The sequence below is a fragment of the Haemorhous mexicanus genome, chromosome 6 (genome assembly GCF_027477595.1).
Source record: "Haemorhous mexicanus isolate bHaeMex1 chromosome 6, bHaeMex1.pri, whole genome shotgun sequence".
Lineage (NCBI taxonomy): Eukaryota > Metazoa > Chordata > Aves > Passeriformes > Fringillidae > Haemorhous > Haemorhous mexicanus.
The window spans coordinates 22,008,953-22,031,509 of record NC_082346.1 but is presented as its reverse complement, the minus strand read 5'-3'; the positions used below and the strand labels follow the sequence as shown (position 1 = coordinate 22,031,509).

At 39.9% G+C, this 22,557-nt stretch overlaps 1 protein-coding gene across 2 annotated transcripts in view; it reads right to left on the bottom strand.

Annotated features, from left to right (window-relative positions):
- Window positions 1-1,837: 1,837 nt before the first annotated feature.
- Window positions 1,838-22,557, bottom strand: part of LDLRAD3 (low density lipoprotein receptor class A domain containing 3) — a 107,616-nt gene continuing 86,896 nt past the window's right edge. The window contains exons 5-6 of one of the 2 annotated variants that reach the window (XM_059849252.1): window positions 8,263-8,608; window positions 1,838-6,659 (exon numbers count right to left, since the gene is read on the bottom strand). In XM_059849252.1, the coding sequence (XP_059705235.1) occupies window positions 6,398-6,659; window positions 8,263-8,608 (608 nt within the window). In that variant the 3' untranslated portion in view covers window positions 1,838-6,397. The remainder of the gene's footprint in view (window positions 6,660-8,262; window positions 8,609-22,557) is intronic. The other variant, XM_059849253.1, reaches the window with a different exon arrangement.

The window sequence follows — 22,557 nt, the reverse complement described above, 5'->3', positions numbered from 1 at the left end:
CCTGGGCACTCCTAGAGAAGTGAGAGGTTTGGGTGAAGCTGAGCTGTTACGCCTGTTGTTCCTGCACAGGTGAAGGTTATTGTACTTTAGTGTGCTGGAAAATGACAGTGGTTTAAATCTGAAGGCATTACAGTCTGTGGTATCAAATAATGAGAGATGAAAGGTTTTACCTCAGGGTAACTGATAGGAATTAACCTTAGGTAAGAAGAGACTAGGAGAAAAAAAGAAAAGCCACCTGTACAGTGGCTGTTAAGAAGCATATAGGGAGTGATGGGATGGTCCCAAATCAATTCTCAGTGAATGGGGGTCTTCTGCATGGTATCCAGCATCAAATTTTTGATGCTCCCCATGATTTTGGGGAGCAGAGAATCATGTTTCAGTTTATCTACTCACAGTATGTTTGGCAGATAAACAGCAAAGTTAATTCCCTAGAGACATCCATCCAGTACTTTTCCAAAGTGCTTTATGCAATATGCATACCCTCAACTTTGCTTTGAAAAGCAAAGAAGAGCTGTGAATTTCCACATGAAGATGTCTTTGCTTCAATTAATAACAGCACATCATTTTGGACTACAGCTCCCCAAACAGTGAAAAGCTGCTTAGTTCTCTCTCCAACAGATAACTGAGGCTGACTGATCAACAAACTGCTTGCAAACCAGCAAGAAAAGATGTTGCACTCAGAAATCACTGCTGCCTATTTAATTTTAAGGTGTAAAAATTAGGATCTTTAAACAAATCAAAGCAGAGAGAATAAAAAAGATTAATTAGGGAGCTTAGCTGGAGACTGTGGTATTTATTATCAACATTTCTCAAGCACAGCTTTTGCTGGGTGTGACTGAATGAGTCAGCCATGAGAGCCCAGTATTCCCTCTCCTGCAGAGCCCATTGTGGCAGCCTCAAGAGCTCCATCTCCCTTGTGCTGCTGGTGTGAATTCAGTATCCACAGCTATTCTGGGGCAGTTTGCCAGAACCAAACAAAGATTTCCATCTTAGAATCTGAGTCAGGGCATGTGATTTAATTAATGAGGATAACAATAAAACTGGCATGCCTTTGTGAAGTTAGCAAGAGGAAAAGAATCATGGAAGTGGAATATGTCAACTTCTGTATACTTACAGAGATTCAACCATTTAGACAACATTTGAATTAGTTCTCCTTAGTCTGGGAAAATAACGTTGTAACATCAGGGTCCTTCTTACAGTAATCCTTTGAGTGACAGGACTTTGTGTGTCTGGATGGTTCCCCTGACAGTGGTGGTGCTTGCATGGGGCATATGTCAGGGGCAGTCCTGACTCAGGACCACAGGCAGACACGCTGCCTCCACGGAGCATCGGCACTTGAACCTGGCTCACGCAGCCGGCACGTGGATCAGGGACCTGCAGAGAAACAGGAACATTGTGCTGGGCACACGAGTAGTGGGGAAGGGGCAGGCAGAAAGGGGGAGGTAGAGGCTAATGTTGACACAGCCCCTGAGCTCTGCAGGTAAAACCACACACAGCAGCCAACACAGAGCACCAACCTCTGCTGCAGCATCTAGAGCTTTGCAACAAAGCAGACAAAACTGGTTCTGACACCTTGTCTTTGATAGCACAAATAGGACTGCAAAATGAGAAATTATAATATTAAGCAATTTTCATTTGCATAAATATGGATCAGTAGATTTCTTTTACACACAGGTACATGTGATTTCCAATATTACTTCGTTTAAAAAATATAATTAATACCCACAAAGAGTTAACAAAACTTAACATGGAATGTAAAAGAAATTATAAGAAGCCTCATGTAGAAGGCTATAAAACTAGAACAACTGAGACTTTATGAGACAGGGGACATGCTCACTTGTGAACAGTATTAAAACACCAATTTTATTCAAGAATACAGAATACATTTTTGAAGATTTCCAGTTTACAAAAGTTTAAGACAAGGCTGGCTGTCAACATACAACCTCTTTTAAAGTATTTAAGTAACGTCTCCATTTCAAGTTGACAAAACCCCTCAAATCAGAAAGAAAAAAAAAAGACAAATGAAGGCCACAGTCCTGTACTGGGATACACTCAGGCAGAATCCAGCACAGTATTGAAATTCTTCCTGCAGTCCATATTTTAGTCCATGGGTGCAATATAACCTTGTGTTAATAAAAAAATACTGCAGATCTAGTAAGAACTGCAAAAAAAGCCCTTGTCTTACAATTTTAGTTCCAGGCATTATATGCAAAGTAGCTTCCAATAAGCAACAGTTAAAAACAGTACTTGTCATTTGATCACCACATTAACAACACAGCATTTTTTTTTTCATTGATACAATTTTAAATATTCATTAAAAATCAGAATCAGTGTCCCTCCATCCTTTTCATCGTTAATAGTTTTCCTTATCTACTGAAACCATTTGTCTTTGCTACGATGTCTAAAAGGAAAGAGCACAAGATTAACAAGCTGCAGCATTAATTAAACTGAGAGTCATCTCTTTCCTCCACTCAGTTTCTAAATCTATCACAAGGGCCCTATTAGCTGTATCAAAGTGAAGTGGTGTAAATAAAACTGATTGGGCTTAAAAGTAGAGGAAGAAGAAATGCAGTTATTTAAAAATTGCAATGCAGTCAGTGTTTTTGTATATGTCACTGCAGACAAGAGCCAAGAAAATTATTCATAGGCTCTCTTTTAAAAGCATCACAGCCAGTTTTCCATTTCCAATATCAGAGAGGTAAATGGCAATTTGCCTTACAAGGAACTTCAGATTACTATCAAGCAGAATCACTAATGGCTTCATTTTAAATACACAGCACACTGATTTCAGCAGAGGTTACCCATGAAGCTCCTCAATTTTATTTATTTGTTTGCATTTAAATGACCTTTCTGACATGCCTTCATTTAAGTCAAGTAATCATTTCTTCAAACTCTTTTGTTCAAATGTATTAATCGCTGCACTGAGAACTACTCAATACAGTGGTCACCATTCAGTACAGATGTGGAAACAGAATTTGGCTCTTGAAGAGAACTTTAATTGGATTTACTTTTTTAAGAATAAGTCTTTGGAATAATATCCATTTGTTTAAATATTAAGTAGAAAGAAAAACTCTTGGATGACTATTATCAAACTAAAAGGTTAAGAACAATTGCAAACAATAGGATGATCAATTCCAGTTTTACCTGCTACCGAAAAGAAACCCTACCACAAGGTATTGGATGAACATTTAACTTCAGCCCTACAAGCTGCAGGATTTTCAATGAAATATTTAATTTCATCAGCACGTTTCCCAAAGATTCCACTGAATAATGCAGCGTAATGCTGTATTAACACACTAGAAGTGATACACCATAAACAATTTCTGTGTGATACTACAGCAATTTCCGAAGAAATCAGCCTATCAAACCTGTTCTACACACCAGAAAACTGGAGTAAGATGAGCCACCCCAAGTTTTAGCACACCTTTTTGAAACAAGAATTGCTGTAGTCCTTTAAATTCAGTGGTCCCCATAAGTAACAAGGAAGAGGAAGACAAGACTTGTTGCTCTTTCTGGATCTCTAGACAATTATATGTAACACCCAGAAATGCAGGTAACACATTTTCCAATCAACATTCAAACAGAAAGGCACAATCTCCTTTTAAGTTGTTCTCAAAAACTAGACAACTCATATACAAAGATAAATACACCCTTAGCTGGAAGGGAAAACATCACACCATTAAGAATGTTTTTTCTTTTTTTTTTTTGGTAAAGTCCAAACGGATTATCTTAATGCAAAAGCTACCAAATATATACAACCTGAAAGAGTATCTTTTTTCTTAATATATATATGTACATATATGACAGTGACTGACACAAGACAGAAGAAAAAGGCTATATTCACTCTTTTCCTACTTCTTAGCAATGTGAGGCAATGTTTTTCAGATGCCATAGGCACACAGTATTTGGACTGCACACCCTCTGGTGTCTTAGAATACACATGGTGAAATGCAATCCCCTGTGGAAGGCTTGTTTGAGGGGTAGCGGATACAAAGATTAAGTTTCACTAATACAGCTTTAGGCAACTTTAAAATAAAAAACATACCTAATTAAAATGAAACTACTGCAAACTCTTCAATGGTGTGTTTTCAAGGCAAATATAAAGTTTATAAAACTGTAACAGAAAACCATTAAGGTTAATTCTGATACAGCATAACACAGCTCTCTTATAGAGGCCAAGCAGAACCTTATTGAAAGGCAAGAGGGACAGCAGGGTCCAGTGATCACAGGAGATATCCCTGCACCCATCTGTACTATTAACTCATTTATGTACCTGAGTCTGATCTACCTGTAAAATAAATAGCTGTCTGCACTGTGCAATGACAACAGTCTGCCTATGACCTTGGTCAGTCAGTAATAAAGCTAAATCCTGCTTTGTGCAGGACAGCATAATTACATTGCTCGAGTTCTCAGCAAGGATAAAATCTGAGTCACTCTTGTACATTACTTTGCAAGGACCTAGGAGCATCTTCACCAATGCACTTCACCACAGGCTGTCTAAGCTTGTAACGAAAGCTGCCCTTAATCTGCTTCCAAAGTCAGCCTAACCCATCAGCATTAGAATTCTCCAGGACTCCCCACCATGCCCTCAGTCCTGGAATGACCTGTGCTTGTAAATCTATCTGGTTCCTGCCTCTTGCATATTGTGACAACAGACTCCAAAGCTGGAAATGAAAAAAAAAAAAAAACCCAACAAACCCCAACCCAAAAACAACAACAGCCTAACCCTCTCCCTAAAAACTCAGCTGTATTTATGAGAACTGAGACCGAACTGGAGTCGCTGCCTTACCTACACTCCAAATTCTTGGGTTCTGAGCATGTAACCTTTGGGCAAAAGAATCTACCTTACAAAGATGGGGAGGAAGAAAGCAGAAGGTGTGGGCAGTCAGCTTCCTTCACTTCCTTTAAACTGCAAGGTCCATTTAATGACACTGTTCTTTTTTACATAGAAAGAGTGGGAAATGTGGGATAGACAAACACAAATCATTTTTCAAAGCAAATTTCCCCCCAGACAAGAGGAAGACACTGCACTGTCTTCTGTATACTGAGCACAAGTACAGCACTGCAGTGGCATTTAAATTCACAGCTCCTTCCCTCTTGCTTCTCCAAATACCTTTAACCTCAGAGGTGCTTTCACATGGTGATTCAACAAGGTGCACTGAAACACATTTGACAGGAGACCATTACAAGACTTACGACAGAACAGACATAAATAGTTCTGCTGCAGAAGTTACAATTTCAACCAAATGAACGTGAATAATGCAAACCCTGTGAAAACCAATGAGCTTATCAAAACCAAAACTTTGACACTAGAGTTCTCATGGTGTAGCAGAACTAAACCCAAGTGATACACTATGTACCTACACACAGGTAGGTATCCATGCCTGCTCACACACATGCTGTAGATGGGATACCAAGCCCATGCCCTTCACTGCATGACCTGCTTTCAGGTATTTTACAAATATAGCAAACTACTTATTGACATTAAAGCTTTCTGTGCTGGGTATTTGCCTCACAGCGGTTTTGGCGCTGAAGATTTTGCTGGAACAATTTGGGAGTTTGTTTCATTGTTCAGTTGTGGGTTTTTTTCAAAAGAGAATACATTGAGTAATGTTATGCCACACAGGAAAAGAAGCCCTGCTCTGTTGTTTTGAGAAGCTTCAGTGCCTGTGTACTCAACTCAGCCTTGACATTTGACAGATAAGCCAACCCTTGTGGTGTTGCTGAGACAACCCATGCAAATTTGGCCTAGATACTGGCATCTGGGGAAAAAAAAAAAAACCTGACTTAGAGTTGTTGCATCCTCACAAGCTTAAACCTCCTTCACAGTGAGAACATTCCAGGCCATGCAGAGATCAGTCAATAGCAGATGTTCTGTAATTTGGGCACTGCCAGGAGACTGGCATTGGGTACCAGACCTCCAAGCAGCATGAGTGCCTCTCATGTGCTTCAGGGACCACCAGTTGGCACCAGACAGTAAGAAGAAACAGCTCCCACGTTGAGAGGATGGAAGGCAGTCTGAAAAAAAGTCCTTCTGGCAGAGTTCTCCTGTGCAACTTCTGTGAATACGATACACACACATATATACATTCATATACAGTAAGCAGTCCAATAAATACACCACATCAGTTCTTTTGACAAAGCACTGATGTTTCTCTTACTCGTCTGAACCAGAACTTGCTCACAGAAACACTGTGGAGAGCTGATGTGACTCTAGGTTTAGCTCTCTTTGCTCTACCTTCCATGAGCCCAAACCGATGAATTCAAATATTAACTCAGTGTGAATTCAAAGCAAGTCATCATTCAGGCACATGTCCCCCTGAAACCTATTAGCCACAGCAGATTAACCCACACAGACAAAGTAAACGCCTTCTGGCCATCCCAACTACCAGAGCAGTTACACTTCTCTTTCAGCAGTGTGGCTGACCAGAGGATCACTCTGATCTACTGTCCTCTCCAGCAGAGTTCTGTGTCCATCCACGCTGCCACGGACGTCTCTCGTCCAGCTGTCGGATGTGCCCACAGGACTTTCTGCCACGGGGGTGTCTGTGCTGGCCAAGCTCCCCGACCGAGAGCGGTAAGGAGGAAGGTCTGGCTGATTAGGGGATTCAGATTCAGAACAATAAGGTGGTGGAGGAAGGTCAAACCAAGGTGGTCTGCTGTAAGACACACAACAGAGTAAGAAGTTACTGAAAACAGTGGGACAGAAGATAGTACATGGTATTCCAATGATGAAAAAAAACAAACAGTATTTCTTAGCTTTTCAATTATGACACATATCAAGAGATCTCAGACCTGCTCACATTCAGGTAATTTCAAAACATCCACACCACCACTGGGAAGCAAGGTTTCTGGCCAAGGTGCAGTACAGTATTACCATCTGTTTAACAATCCACACGCTGAATTAGATGGCTACGGACTCGCAACAAAGCTGGCTCAAAGACAGCTGTGCAAGAGGTAAAAAACTTTTCTGCTTAACATTTACTCCAGAGAAAATACTAAAAGAAGTAACATTAAGTGGTGGATTTACACCTACAGATGATGACGTGAGCAGAAGAAAGCTCTAAGGAAACCTCCACTAAGTGACAGAGATTAATGGCTTACGGTCTACAAATAAATAACAAACTGAATTCTCCACACTGACAAATCACTTTGGCTGTCATGAGATCACACGCAGAACAACTGTTAAGTAGGCACAGGCAAGATGAGCACTACATTCAGAAAAACTGTTCTGACAGCAAGCAAGTAAGGGTTGAGCAGATTGAGAACAGGCACTGGGGGCAATTAGCTCCAAAGTGATGGTTTTATCAGCTCAGGTGAGAAGTGATTACAATCTGGACACCTGCTCATTTAGTTGTCCTTAATAATGAAAATATATCATTATTATGAAAGTCAACATTAAGACAAGGGACCTGCAGCCAAAAGCAGTAGAGAATAGGAATTTACAACTGTTCTTAAATCCCACAGTTTGTACTGTAAATACCAACAGGGCGATAGTGAACAATCTGAATTGTTAAAGTTTGTACCATATCCTTTCTAGGTACAGGGGATGTCTGCTTACAAGTTTTGTTTGGAAAGACTTTACAGACAGAGGTTAAAATGAAGGTTAATTATCTACAAATAAAACCAGTGTCATAACTACATAACTACAAAAGCATCACATACAAGCCACACCCACACCAAACTTCAAAGCACTTTCAGTTATTTAAATTAGGAAGCAGTCCTTTCCAGAGTTCTGTTATTTTCTTCTCTTGGTAAAAGGTAAAGCAGTGCAGAGCAGAAGAACTATACAGTTCTTTATAAAAGAACTGAAGAATGCTCTCACCTTTATATATTTATCATAAATTAACAGGGGTGTATTTTTTCAGTGCTATGACCTACAACTTACCTGGGTTTTTCTGGGTGAAACTCCAAATTCAGTTTTCACATTTTGATTCCAAACTGGCCCAGGTTATCACTACCAGACAAGGGATACATTCTCCTGCCATTCTTAAAATCTTACTACCAATATGTGCTAAGAGACTTAAGTTTGCCTCAAATCCCTTTTAATACCACTAACAGTAAACAGACCTGAGGACCATTAATTTTTCATACACAGAAGGAGCTCAGATTTACTGACATTTGACCCTGTGCAGGCAACAGAAACGCAGCACCGGACTTCTGTCAAAAGCAGCAGTGGGTGGGGAGCAGCAGCACAGATCACCAGAGCTGCAACCAGCACAGGGATGCTTTGGGGAGGCCAGAATCAGCTCCTGTACATACCTTTGGTCGAGCACGGCCTCTGAGTAGGATGGCGGGGAGTCCAGCTCCACTGGCCTGTGGTAGGGCTGGCTGGCCACGTACTGGATGCCGTTGTTGACGTTGTAGGTGACGCTGCAGTGGTGCGGGTGGTCGAGGACCACCAGGCGGGAGAGCAGCACGGGGTGCTGCAGGCGATGCACCGGCAGCGTCATCAGATTGTTGCGCTTGCGCTGGTGGTGCAGCACCAAGGCGAGGAAGGCCACCACGAGCACGAAAATGACAGAGCTGCCAATGATGGCGTAGGTAATGCTCGGGTAGTAAAGCAGCTGATTTTCAGAGGTCACGTAATCTTGGCCGCTCCCTGCCTCTGCAAGACAAAAGGAAAAGGAAGCCTGAGATTGGTTTCAATATAAAACTGCTTTTGGCCTATGCTGTGTTTTCTGCTAACATGCTGCGTGACAAAGAAAGTTCTCCCTTTTCCTTCAGACTGTGAAAAATGAGCTCATTAAAAGTACATGCATGCAAATTGAAGATGGCAAAGTATCCCTCAGTCCATCCTCACCCACAGTAGTGCCAGCACATAAACTACTAGGGAAAGACAAGCTGAGAAAAAGGAAAATACACACTGTCACACTGTAGTAGGAAGCATGAGCATTATCGTGGGAGTACCTCCCCCACCCCTACCTAACAGTCACAGCTTTGGTTTCCAGAGGTGAGATACCCAGTTCCTTGCTATAACCACAATACTTCAGCTGCACCTGGCAAAGTTCACTAGAATCAGACATGAAGAAGGCGCAACACTTTTATTTTAAACTTTACATTCCCCTGACACATTTAAGCCCTACATCCACAAGGTCATGCAGCAATTGAGCAGTATATTTTTGGGAAAAAATTTCTCTTTCTGCGCAGCCTGTAATTCCTTACAGCCTCAAACAGGCTATTCTGACATTCATCTACCTCAAGAAAAACATGAGGCTGAGTAAAAACCAAACCAAACTAAACAAACAGAACCTCAAATCCACACAATTACAAGAGCATGATCCATCCAAATTCTTAATTTCCTACTGCAGAAGACTGACACAGTAAATCTTGGCATGTGACTTTCCTTTATTTTCCTTATCAAGCAAAACTGCTTTTCAGTCATTCAGAATTGCAACAGAGCCACTACATATTTCTCTAACAACAGACAATGAAATATATACTGACTGTGCCCAGCATAATGGACGATCTTTACTCAAGCACCCATTGTTTTCATCCAAGATGCTTTAGGTATCTCTCTCGATATTTGAGTTTGGTAGTTCACTTCCATGGTTAAACACCAAACCACGATTTCCAGCATCACTAAAAACAGCTTCTGCATTTGTCAGTAAGACAATACAACAGAAAATGGCTAATCCTTTAAACACCTCCATTTTAAAGCATAGATACTTTCATAAGAGATGAGATGGGAAAAAACCACTGTAACAGAACAAAGAAAACATGATTCCTTCATTATGAGAGTAGTGAGGCGCTGGAATAGATTGCTCAGAGAAGCTGTGGATGCCCTATCCCTAGAAGTGCTCAAGGCCAGGCTGGATGGGGCTTTGAACAACCTGGTCCAGTGAAAGGTTTCCCTGCTCACAGCAGGGGGGTTGGAACGAGATGGTCGTTATGGTTCATTCCAAGCCATACTGTGATTATTGGTCCTGCTGCAATGAAAACTACCACTAAGATAGAGCTGTTCCACTGATGATGCCACTACAACCACAGACCAGAGCTTTGCAGGCCAGATGCAAGCCAGACTTTTCCTGATACTTAGTCTAACACCTCAGGGAGGATCTTTGCTAACTTTATTTCCCTGTGCAACTGTGCTAGAGAAAACAGAAATCACTGCTTCCAGTCAACATTTGGTCTCTGGCTCACTCAGCAAAGTGAACCAAGTCTGCATGAGGAATGTAAATGAGAACAGAAGGAAGGAAAGGAATTGACATGCATTAGTAATTTTAATTACAGCTCATCACATATTACTCTGGCTCCTTTAATATACTCCCTAAATTCAACAGCTGAGAAATGAATTCATGTCACGCATCACAGACAAGGGCCAGTGCAGGGAATATAACGACAAGCAGATAATTTTTATGCAAGCATCAAGAAGTTTATTTGCAAGGACTGACCCGTGGATGAATACTACTACCTGCAGCAAGTGCAAGGAAGGTAAATCTATTATGACATCCCAGTAAAATACCATAAGACTCTCATCCAACTTGGCTCAGTGGTTACAGTACATTGGCATAAGGCTGAAAACAGGATGCCTTTGCAGACCTGATGAGATCTAATTAGTTACCATAGGGTCATTCTGCAGCAGCACAGTCTCTTCTCTGTATAATCTCCATCTTACTAAAAGGGGAGAAAAATGAGAAGTGAATTATCCATCAATGTTTTTTCCCAAACTTTTAAAGTTATCCACCTGTTTAGGATAACATCTTCTAGGTCCTACAAGAACCAGTTCTATAAATTCAAACAAGTTAACTGGACTGCTGAAAAAAACTGCTTTGTCAAAAGTCAGAGGGGATCTGATGACCAGCTTCAGAACATTGTGAAACAAAACATCTGGATTTACAGTCCTTTGCATACAACAATCATAGACATATTTTGCAGAGATTTGGGATAACTTTGCAGGTAACATGCTGTTTTGGAGATTCGGGATTACTGTGGCTAATGAAACATCATTTATTTACCAGTAACTCTATTCCTTTTAGGGTGTTTAGATCTGTTTCTCACATTCCTATTCAGTTCACTGTCTTTCTGAAACCCAGAGCAACCTAAGGGCATGCCTACAGATCTGCGTAGAGGTCTCTGAACCAGAAGCAGAGCTATTAGGGTGCTGTTTTGAACAGTGCTGTCTGGTGCAACCTTTGAACCAGCCAACATAGCAATATTGCATTTAGGATTGGAATTAGCATCTCCATCAGTTCAGCTAATTCTAGCCCATGTGTATCTAACATGAAGCAGCACAGAGGAGTACAGATCTATCCTGTGAAGAGGAAAGAATCTGGTTCATTTGTCAAGTGCTCTTTCTTGCACCCCAGGCAGAGTTGAGGATTTGCATAGAGACACCCTCCCCACACAAAGAATCCAGCTCCCTAAACATGCATAGTCTTTATATCTGTCCAGGAACAGACTGTACCTGAGATGGAGTTCTAACCAGGAAGCTCCAGCTACCATTGAAACTAAGTCTTTTTTCACCACAGAAACAACATTATTCTTGACTTATCAGTGGGTTTTCTGGGCCAAGAAGACATAACATTAAGGTCTCTTAGCAATCCACGCTCACAAGTGAAGTCCAGTGGCACTTCACTTTGGCTGTGATATAATTTATTCCACAAAAGACCAACCTGTACCTAATCTCTCTTTTCTAGCAAGGCCAGTAAATCCAAGCCTGCAAAAGATGAAAATAACATTACCTGAGCCTATCAACACTGCTTGGCTTGCAGTCCTAGAGAGGTGAACTGCTCTTAATGGTCTTCCAAAGTAAAGCTTTGACAAGAAAATTGCTCTATGGCACAGCTAAAACAAAACATAGTAGAGAACTATGAGACGGTTTTGCACACAGGAGACTTTTGCATCAAGTTTTTGCTTTGTCTTCCTATGTACCTGATCATGTTGAAATAAGTAACTTCTTAGAATTCCTTGATAACATACTGGTTATTTTGTAGAGTCTGGTGGATATTCAGAGGTTTGGAAGGGAATGAGGGGTACTGAGCTGAGACTGCCTGATGAACCTCTATCCATTTGGCACTCGATGTAAAAGGGAGAAGGTGAGATAAAGAGAACACCTGAAAACTGCCTGTAGGCCATGCACGACTACTTAAGGAAACAAAATCCATGACTCTTTAGCTCTGCTCTAATAACTTTCAGCAAATGTTTACACATCACAGAAGTCATTTAACTGAATTTCTTGGTAATTCAGTTATCGTCTCCCAGGAGAAGCAGGCATTATCCAGGTAGGTTTAAAAAGTTCTGTCTGCTCTGCTACTAAGTGCAAATGCATGAAAAAGAGTGAGTGGGCAAACAAATTTCATTTAAATTCATGGAGTATTTACTATGTTGTGCCTTTTTTCCCCCCTTAAGAAGATCCGTTTTCTATCATGCCACATATAAACAGTTTATCAATGCCACTTATGCCTATTAAACCCCAGTATCTGGGAAATGCCAAATTCACAGATTAGAGATTTTTGGAGTGTAAAAAGCCTTGTGAATAATTTAGGAAAATACTGATAAAGGAAACACAGCAGGTTGTGCTTAGAGGTCTATTTTATTGACTGTGAACAAATTTGCTGTCTCAAAATTTAAAAAAAGACCTGAGAGTAACTGCATTAAGTCTGCCAGACATAGGGATGAGAGGCTATTATTTTATCTTTCACAATCCTCTGCTCAAGCCTGGCTTTTCACAGTTCATTGGAGAAAAAGCTTTTGAAATACATAATCTGAGCAGACATCTGTAGCCTTAATGAGCACGAGTCACGGTCCATCTCCAACAAAGATGCTACTGTAACAACACATTTAAATTCCAACTGGTTAAAGTGCAGAGCTGCAGCTTGGAAGGTTAAAGAACAAAAATCAAATGCAGACAGGCAGAGCCTCTGCACATTATTTGCTTTCTGTGTTTGGAGTTCTTAGGGCACCCAGCTAAGTCTCTCAAAACACTTATTCAATTTTTCATCCTTGATGATTTTATGTGCCACTAAAACAAGTCTTTCATAGATTTTTGTGCACTGAACTCTCAGAATGTTCTTTATTCTAGTGATGTTTTTCTAACTGACTTATCTTTTTTCCCTATTGCCCTTCTCAGTGTTACAAACAAGATCTCTCTCAGACAACACAGCACCTTGACCTCATGAAGCCTCCTGCTAGGTTACCACTGTTCCCCTCCTGAACAGCTTCACAGTTCCCACAGACACCAGAGACAAGGATTTGTTTTCAACTGCATTCAAAGCATGTTTTTGCCCTGCTATGGATTTCTCTGTTTCAGGCACAGAATAGAGATTCACTAATGGAAGTGTTACACATACCAAACAGGTCTTATCTATGGGAATTGGCCAAAGGAATACTATATGATTACATGTTTGCTTAACAGGTACTTAGTAAATAGGTAAGATTTCTGGGAAGGCACCAGGATGAAGCTCCTTACAGCCATGTCTATAAGTTATGGCTTCACAGACAGACAACAGGCATCTGCACAGATGTCGTGGCTTCAAATGGCACCAAGTGTTTAACTCCCTGCTAATCACAAGTATCCCAAATGCCCACAGCCCAGAACCACAGCAAACAGAACAGCCCTTCATCCAAGAAGCTGGAGCAATGGGTGGATCTATTCCAAGCTCTTGAAGTTGCCCATCAGGTAATTTTCTCCACCTCTGCCTGGCTCCTTGCCTGGCTAGCCCCACGTGAAAACTAGATAGTGATGTTCCCACATTCTCAGGACATTCTCCAGAGCTCTTTCATACTGACAAAAACTACATTTTCCTGAAAAGTCTAAGTGTTTCAAATATCAATCAGAAGTCTTAAATACCACTGGATGTTCTGTCTTTACCTATTCTTTCAGATGACTGGAAAGACAGTCATGACCTTGCCTGCACAAACACTGCAGGACCTCTTGATATGAAGAACTTGTTAGCGGTACATCTATATATATACATATATACATATATATATATATTTACATCACTGCTGGTATTAGTGTAACAACTTGAGCTCAGAGCAATGAAACAGAATTTCTCTGTATTTCACTTTAGAATCAGAAACAGTATTTCACTTTAGAGGCTCTGAGCAAAACAATGGTTATTGCTCCCAAGAATGTAAAGCTAAGTGTAAGACTTGGAACTATATATAGTTATAAAAGTAGCTAGCAAGACACAGATAAACCTAAGGACAGTAGCAGTCAGCAGAATTAGAAGCAGTGCCAGCATGTCTCATTCAGTGCACCAGAATGGGTGCATTACCAGTGCCTTCCTCCCCAGACTTAAATCCTCATCCTGACCATGCGCTGCAAGAGCTGCGCTTTCAAGTCTTTGCAGCTGCTCTAAATGAGCAGCTGAGTCAGCCTGAAGATCAAGAGCCTCACCTCTCACATGCCATCCTTTTTTATCTTCTGCAGGGCAGGATAATTACTCCATGCACTTCACACACGCACAAAGAAAAGCAGAAAACTGAGCAAATAAGTGGAGAACGAAGAAATACTTAACAGTAGTCATAGCAACCAAAGTTCTAAAATTAACTTGGCAGCAATGTAAAAACCTGCAAAGCCAAAACCTACCATAAAGCACAGAAACAAAAGGTCCACACTTGGCAGCTGGAGGGAGCTCAAGGAGGAAATTAAAGTGTTACTCAAAAGTAATTTAGGATTACTCCAGCATTGATCTACGCAGCAGTTCCTGGACACATGATAGGATAGTGGTGTACTTTGATTAAATCATAGCCACTACAAAAACCCAGCCCAAAAGCAGGGGTAAAACATAAAAAGGAAGAACTTAGCTCTGTTAGTCTCCTTTTTCTGTTTTGTAAATGTAGGGTCACCATCAATGAGAATACCACGAAATTAGTTACTATAGAGTTCTTGTAACATTTTAGGACAGGAAGACGCCACTCAGGAAGAGTGGAGCACTGAAAGCTTTAAGAGCTTCTGCTACTATTGGGCCCTCCCAAGCACTAAATTAAACCTGCTTTGCAGAAGGAAAATCTCTAACTGCACCCACCAGAAGGCTCTTTGGTAGACCAAGTTTATAAAATAAATCAAGAAACCACTTCAAATAAAGAAAAACGGTATTATCTTCATAGCATAAACATGCTCTGGTGCTCTTGCTGAGACACATGACAAGTACACACCTCCCAGGCTCTAGTGCCATTTCAAAACAAGGTGCTAAGTTGAAGATAACAGCCACTAATCCTAAAGCATAGCTTGCTCCTACCTCCAACCTCCCAGTCTCACACAGTATTCTCCAACTGAATAAAAAGTCCAGGTTTGGGGTCTTTGGTTGCAGCATAATCTCATGTGTATCATTAGTGAGTAGTATAGGACAGTCTTGAAAGTTAAAACAATATAATGTTTTAAAGGAGAAGGTAACAGAACTGTGAAATTCAATCAGCAAGACCCAAGCATACTCAGTCTCCAATATTTAAGGAGTAATGGACATACACTAAAATAACAGGAAGTTCCACCTCATCATGAAAAAGAATTCCTTTACATGGAGGGTGACAGAACACTGGAACTGGCTGTCCAAGGAAATCATGGCTTCTCCTTCTCTGGACACATTCAAGAGGTCCCTTCCAACCCTAGTGATTCTTTGATTCTGTAACATCAGCTTCATCTTCACTTCTTTAACTAAAGCATACTATTTTCTACCAAAAACCCTTGGCATCACTGGCAAATGTAAGAGCAAGTGCACTGTCCTGTCTTCTGCAAAGGTTAATTGGAGCTCTGAGCCAGGTAAGAGCCTGGACACAGTATCAGCTCCCTGCTAGTGCAAAGGCAGGCCCTACCTTGATTAATTTTAAAAGGTCATCAGTACAATTCCAAGTCAAAAGTACGATGGAAAACAGGTTTGGCAAAGGCCATGGGTGGCTTTGCCTTTCCTATTCCCTAAGTGTTTAGAATCCAAGTTTCCACGACATACTCCACTAATATTACTTGGAATCATGTGAATATCTAGGAGGCAGAAAAACCCAACAAATAAAAACAAAAAGTAAACGAAATAAAATTAAAATGCGTGAATGAAATGCTTGTGTTTTTATCATCTATCAACTATGAAAAGAAATTACACCCATTGCAAAACTGTTACCAATTTATCTTGAGTGATCTATATGCCGGAAAAAAAATGCATGTTATTTCAACAGAATGTCTGGAAAAAACTGAATGTGGGATGCTGTGCAGGACAGCTGAATTGCATTTTTATAGTGTTTATTCTGGAGGCTGGCAAGAAGAGATACACAGTGCTCAGTTAGAATGTGCACATTAAATTTTTCCTGGGCACTGATTAGTGCTATGAACAGCTGGAGCCTAAGAAGGATAATAAGGCTTGAAGAAATGCAGTGCAGGATTTATGGAGGCTGCAGTCAGGTATACATGGCAAGAAATACTGCTTAAATGTGATTTAAATCTATTGTAGAGTAAGTTTATAATCAGTTTATAAATTTAGTCTAATCATTCAAGAACTATATTTTAATGACTCTTATTTTTGAAAAAGTGTTAGTACAGCGTCCACATCTGGCTTTACATGTTAATATTGTCAATCCTACTTATTTTCTAGAATTGTGAAGAAGAGATGTTGCCAGATACATAGTTTCACTTGTTCAAGAAGCTACTAACAATCTAGAAATCATGAGCAGGTTGTGATCCTGAGTAAAAAAAGACACAAATCCCCAGAGAAAGCAGTACCTTCCAGGTCACCTAATCCCTTTCCATCAGGCATTCATTCATACCTACTCAATGCCCCTTCAATGACTGCCTCCAGGATGCCACAGAAGAAACCAGAAGCAAATCCACTCCCGCAAGAGCCTGCAGGCCACCCTCTGGCTCTAGGAATCAAAAGGAGATTGGAGAGGAAAGGAAGGACTACAACAACTGAGCAATGTGGGTAGACACCGAGTCCAAACAAAGATAAGCTCAGTGCTTGATCCCAACAGACAACAAACCTGTGTGAAGTTACATTTTGAGATGCTTTCCTTCTTAAAATTATCCTGACTTTGCTTTACATTTGTTTGACATACAAACTTATGTTTCCTTTCAGGCACAAGCTTTGTAAACTTAAGAAACTCCTGCCAAACAGTGGCCTCAGTAGCTTCACTGTGTTCAGGTTCCACCTTCAGGAAGATCTTAACAAACATTGTACCTGGCTGTAAACCAAATTCTAAATATTTCCTTAAATATTATATGCACATACATACAACAGGGGGAAAAAAAAGAGCAAAAAACAACAGCAGAGAAGACAGCAATTGGCTGTGAAAGTAGCTATGGCACTGCCCTTTTTGGCCTTCCTGATCACAAGACCCAGACTGTCAAATGCCAGAGAAAGAGAGAGGGAAAAAAGAACAGAGAAGCAAATGAGGCAAAGAGAAGATAAAGAAAAAGGCTGCATTTGAAAGCTAATGTACACAAATGGGACACTAACAAGCATCTGGAAGGCATTAACACCAGGAAGAAGATAAACATGTGCTTTTCACCCTCTGATAAAAATCTCACTTGATCAGAAGAGATGACACTGAAAAAAGGGAGTGGGAGGGAAACATTCAAAGGCTGTGGCGGCTGTGGCTCGTTAGAAAACTGAAAGCTTTTCAGGGGGGTCCAAAAGGCTCTGCTCTGAACCTGAAACTATTCAGTAATTACCTGAATGACAGAGAATGTTTATTCAGCTTGCTGTTAGGCAACATCAACCCTGCTAGATGAGATCAAAATTAAAATTTTTTTAAAAACAGCAGAAATTGTCAGGATCACATGTAGTCAGGTGTCAGCAAGGAACAGTATGTTTTCTGGCAGTGAAAAATACAACCCCAACAGAATCTAGCTCTAGCAAGGTGTGTGCTTGAGAATATATCCAGCTCAGGACATCACACTTAAAAAAAAAAAAAAAAAAAGAAAAAAAAAAAAAGAAAAAAAAAAAAAAAAGAAGCAGAGGTGAATCAGAGCTTGATGGAGAAATGCCCACATAGACACTCACTACCAAGAAGGGATGGTTTAGGCTGAAGAAAACACTGCAGGGAAGCTTTGAATATTTTTAAATACAGAAGTTTGAAATGAATGAGAATCAAAACCATGCCTGCTCTAACAATGCAAGTGCAGGGCTTTCAAACACTGCAGGGAAGTGTCCCAAATTATGAACGTGAAAAATCACAGCTTTATTTCACACATCAAACTGAATAGAAGCTATCACCTCTGACAGTGAATAAACACTAGTAGCACCATGTGCCTCCATGCCTTTAGATTTCCAGTTACACTGACCACTCTGATGGTTGTACCATAGGGATGATCATTGCTGTATGTCCTCAGGAGAGTTTTTCAAAGTTTTCCTGATGTATATAAAAAAATCCTACAGATTTTAAGTATGGGCAATCCAGGCTGAATTTGAACCATTCACCTCCAAAGGGAAAGCACCACAGTAACTTATTACCTACATTGGTAGCTCTGGTGTGAGGTGCAATTTGCAAAATGGCAAGGAGAGTGCAGCACTGGAACAGAACCCCTCGAGCTAACAATGGTCTGGCTGTGCTTTGGAAATACCCTGAGACCTCTGACAGTCCTGAAGGTATACACTGGCCTGCAGTCAGAAATAACAACACTTTCACCCTGACAATCAAATAACCCAAAACACCTCATAGAACCTAAATTTGGGTTATTTTTTCTGGTGAGCTGACAGACCTGTGTTTGTTTCACCAAATCTGTCTTCAGATACACAGAAAAAAGATGAAAAACACCTTCTAAAAATGAGGATGGAGGTCCTCTTGTAAAGAATTTTATATCACTTGTTACATGATCCCATTATTCTCCCAAGTTCAGTAGGAGTTCATACTTCATTGACAAATCAATAAATTCTATAAGCCTTAGAAGCTAACCATGCATTCAGAACGGAAGGAGGAGCTCATCTCCTCCTTTAGAGTGCAGAGGACACTTGGATACCTTTACCCTGTGAATGGACTTAGTGTAACATTTCAGACAATAAATCAAGATATTATAGTACCTGGGACTTTATCCAGAACCTTTTTTTTTAAACAGGCATTATAAAAATTTTGGTCTCACTTCAGCAAGTTTTCATATAAATAAATTAAGCAAAAAAAATCTTTAATTACACAACGGAGAAAATTGCTGCACTTGATGAAAGGCTGTTTATTCAGCACTGACAAATGCAGCCTAATGAATGTGAGAGTGCCAGATTTTATTCTTGCTGAAGGTGTAGTCTTGCTTTTTGTTTCCAGAGAGATTGTGGAAACATTTATTTTCCCTTTGACCCTGGCTGACTGACTAAACTAGTCATACTGAATTGTGCAATTCTTGATATGAAAAGCATGTGTACAATGGAAGAAAGAAAAATGTATTTTAAAATTTGTATTAAGAGGCAGGAATCATAATTATTAATCACTATGTCAAGATAATTACTGTATGCAAGGGCAAATGAAGAGATTTTTGGTGGCATACTTATAGTTCTCGTTCTGCCTGAAAAGACTGGAGGCAAATAATAACGATTAGCACAGCTTAGCATAGTTTAAAAGGCACTGAATTAGCTAATGTGTCACATGAGAACGAACCTTTATTGACAGAAACTTCAGCTAATGCATAGCAGTGGTAAAGAAGGTTAATAGAAAACTGGCTTATCACAAGGAAAGGATATTAACTGTATTATGGCATGATTCTGCAAAACCCCAATGAAACCATGTTTGAACACTGGCAGCCTATTTTGGCCAGCTTACTTGAAGACAGAATTAGGTTGATGGAGAGTGCAGCATGAGAAACAAAGATGATGAATAGGGGAAACAGGGCTTAAATATCAAGAGAGAAAAAAGCATGCTTTATTTAGTATTGAGAAAATATTATTAAGAGGAGATATGACTGAAGTATTTATAATAGCCACTGGTTATAAAAAATAAGTTCAGGGACTAATTCTTAGATTATTAGACAGATCAGAACTAAAGGTGAATGAGGGTAAAAGGGAAAAGATGCAAGACAAATTTAATGAAACACTTCTCAGGAAAGAGAGAAAATAGGTAAAATGATACCTCATGACTAAATTTAAACAAAAGCTGGGGGACTGTGTGGGCTGGGTAAAAGCTTCCAGGGAGCATAATCTGTAATAGCTGAGACATGTTGCCATTTACACACACACGCAACACAAGCATCTGCTGCAATTCTAAAAATCGTTCTTAACAAAGGTTAAGAGCTTATCTAATTTGCAAGGGGAAGAAACAAAACTATTTACTACTACTCCTTTGTAGTACAGATGCAAATGGCCAACTATAGTATTTTTTTAGTACTATTCCTTTAAGTATTTAAAGACAAATCACATAAATGTTACAGTAATGAAACAAGATCGGTAAACCTATTCCTTACCTAAAAAGCAAGACTTAAATTAATAAAACAATTCACTTCAAGTTGCAGAGCTAGAGATTGTCAGCCAGGATCAGAAATTTAGAGTTCTCAGCTTCCATCAGCCATACCCTGCTCTCCACACACACAGAGACTTTGATGAATTATTTACTTTTTCTTTACTATCTAAGAGTAGGCAGTTTTATTGCTTTACTCTTAAGGTGCACTTAATTATCCTTGAGCAACCTAGTCCTGTCCTCCCCAGCACTCTGTGGTATTTTAACAAGCTGTCTATACAGAGTGTTCACATGTTAAAGATGGAGGCTGATTTAATATGCCTATCTCTCAGCTTAAAAACTTGTCTAAACACAAATTAGGGAAGAAAATTAAAAGAAAAAAAAAAGACCAAATCGCACTGGATTCTAGTCTAAGTGAAGCACATCAAGTATCTAAAAAATACTGAATAAAAATGTGTAACAAACCACAGACACACACTGGTCTGCATGACTCCTTGCTCCCTTTACAAATAGCTTTCATTTTTCAGCTGATTTTGTTGCTGTAGATAAGCACCCCATAAACAAAGGCCTCTGGATGCTGAAGGCATGACTGATTCTAACATAACTGTTTAGCAGTCACTCTTACCTTGTGCTTGATGGCTCCTCTGCATCATGCTCACCTGTGCAATTCTACATCCTTCTTTTTGAACATTTTAAATACACAAATTGTGCAATTTGCTTTCATCGGGCTTTTCACAAAAGTTTCAAGAGCTGTAAAATTGGAACATAGTGGTTACCTGTGATTCATAAAGTGACAGCTGACCTGGGACACCTCTACCTAGGAAAAATAAAACCTAAAATGCAATTTTCAGACACTGGGGTGTAACTACCCTGCCTTGGGAGCGTCACTGCAGTTTTGAAGGGATTAAAACAAAGAGCAGTCTCCATAACTAAGCCAGCTAAAAGTTTAATTAAATACAATTGCTTGCTGTGCTTCCCTTCCCCAAACAGCCTCATACATATTTATCACTGTAATTACAGCAGTAAAAACCTCCACAACTAATTATGCCATGCTTCTCATCTTCTGTATGCCTGGAATTTTTTACATAATTACTACTGAAATTAATTGCAAGTTAGTTAATTTTGCACTTTGTCCTTTCAAGCTTAATTGAAAATTAAAATTTTTCAAACCAGTCATTCTTGAAAGCATCGTGCTTTTACCTCAGATGGAGCCATAACCAAAATGCTATTTTAATGGCTTTTAGTAATACAGCATAGGGGAGTAGTGTAAATGTTATCATTTAAAATAAGACAGCGTTGCTCTAATGCATATATACCATATGCTTGGTAGTGCTACACTTTCCATAGAATATTCAGCCTGCCCAGTGCCACTTGGCCTCTCGTGCAGAGCATTAGCATGTCATCCCTTGAGACAGAGACTGCTATCAGCCACAGTTAGCTTAGATCAAGCTCAAACCTGGAATCTCATTTGACTATGGTTAAAGCATTGTACTAATACTTTAAGGGTGACTAATGATTTTGGATGTCCAGTTCTACAACTGATTTTGAAAAAGTAATGAACATTTCCTCCCTTAAGAGGTAGGGGAAGAGGGGAAGAGCCAAGATTTGACTTGGTCTAGAAAAAAAAATGCCCAAAAAATTTTGACTTACTCCAGGAAGCACAGTGTCCTCATTTTCTAGTGTAGTCTCTGGAGTGAATGGTGCTTTATTGATTTGGGAGTGCCTCTAATGAAGGCCAACACAAAATCTTCCTATCAACTAAGGAATTATCTAAATGCCATGCTGTGACAACAGACAGAAGATGCAGAACCCCTGGATGGGGATCCCAGCAATTTCCAAAACACAACTGGCACTCAAAGAGGACCAGTGACACATCTCAGCAAACCAGAGGACATTTCAGGGACCCACATCATATAGCCCCATGTAACTCAATCCACTATTTTTATTATTTCATTATTATTTTCATTTAAACCCATGTCCTTAGGATCTTACAACAGTGGCAATATTAGTGAGCTTTGCCCACTCAAATAATTAATTATTGTTTTAAACAAAACAAAGTCTTTATTTCAAACACCTTTTCAATCTTAACTTCAAAGCTTCAATCTTGCTGCATTTTTTTTTCCATCTGTCACGAAATCTTGCAAATTTCTAATCAGATAGAAGACTTGCAAAAGCACAAGAGAACTTTGCTAGGACAGCACTTGTTCCTCACTCCTTCACTGTAAGTCTCCATAAGCCAATGACTCAATG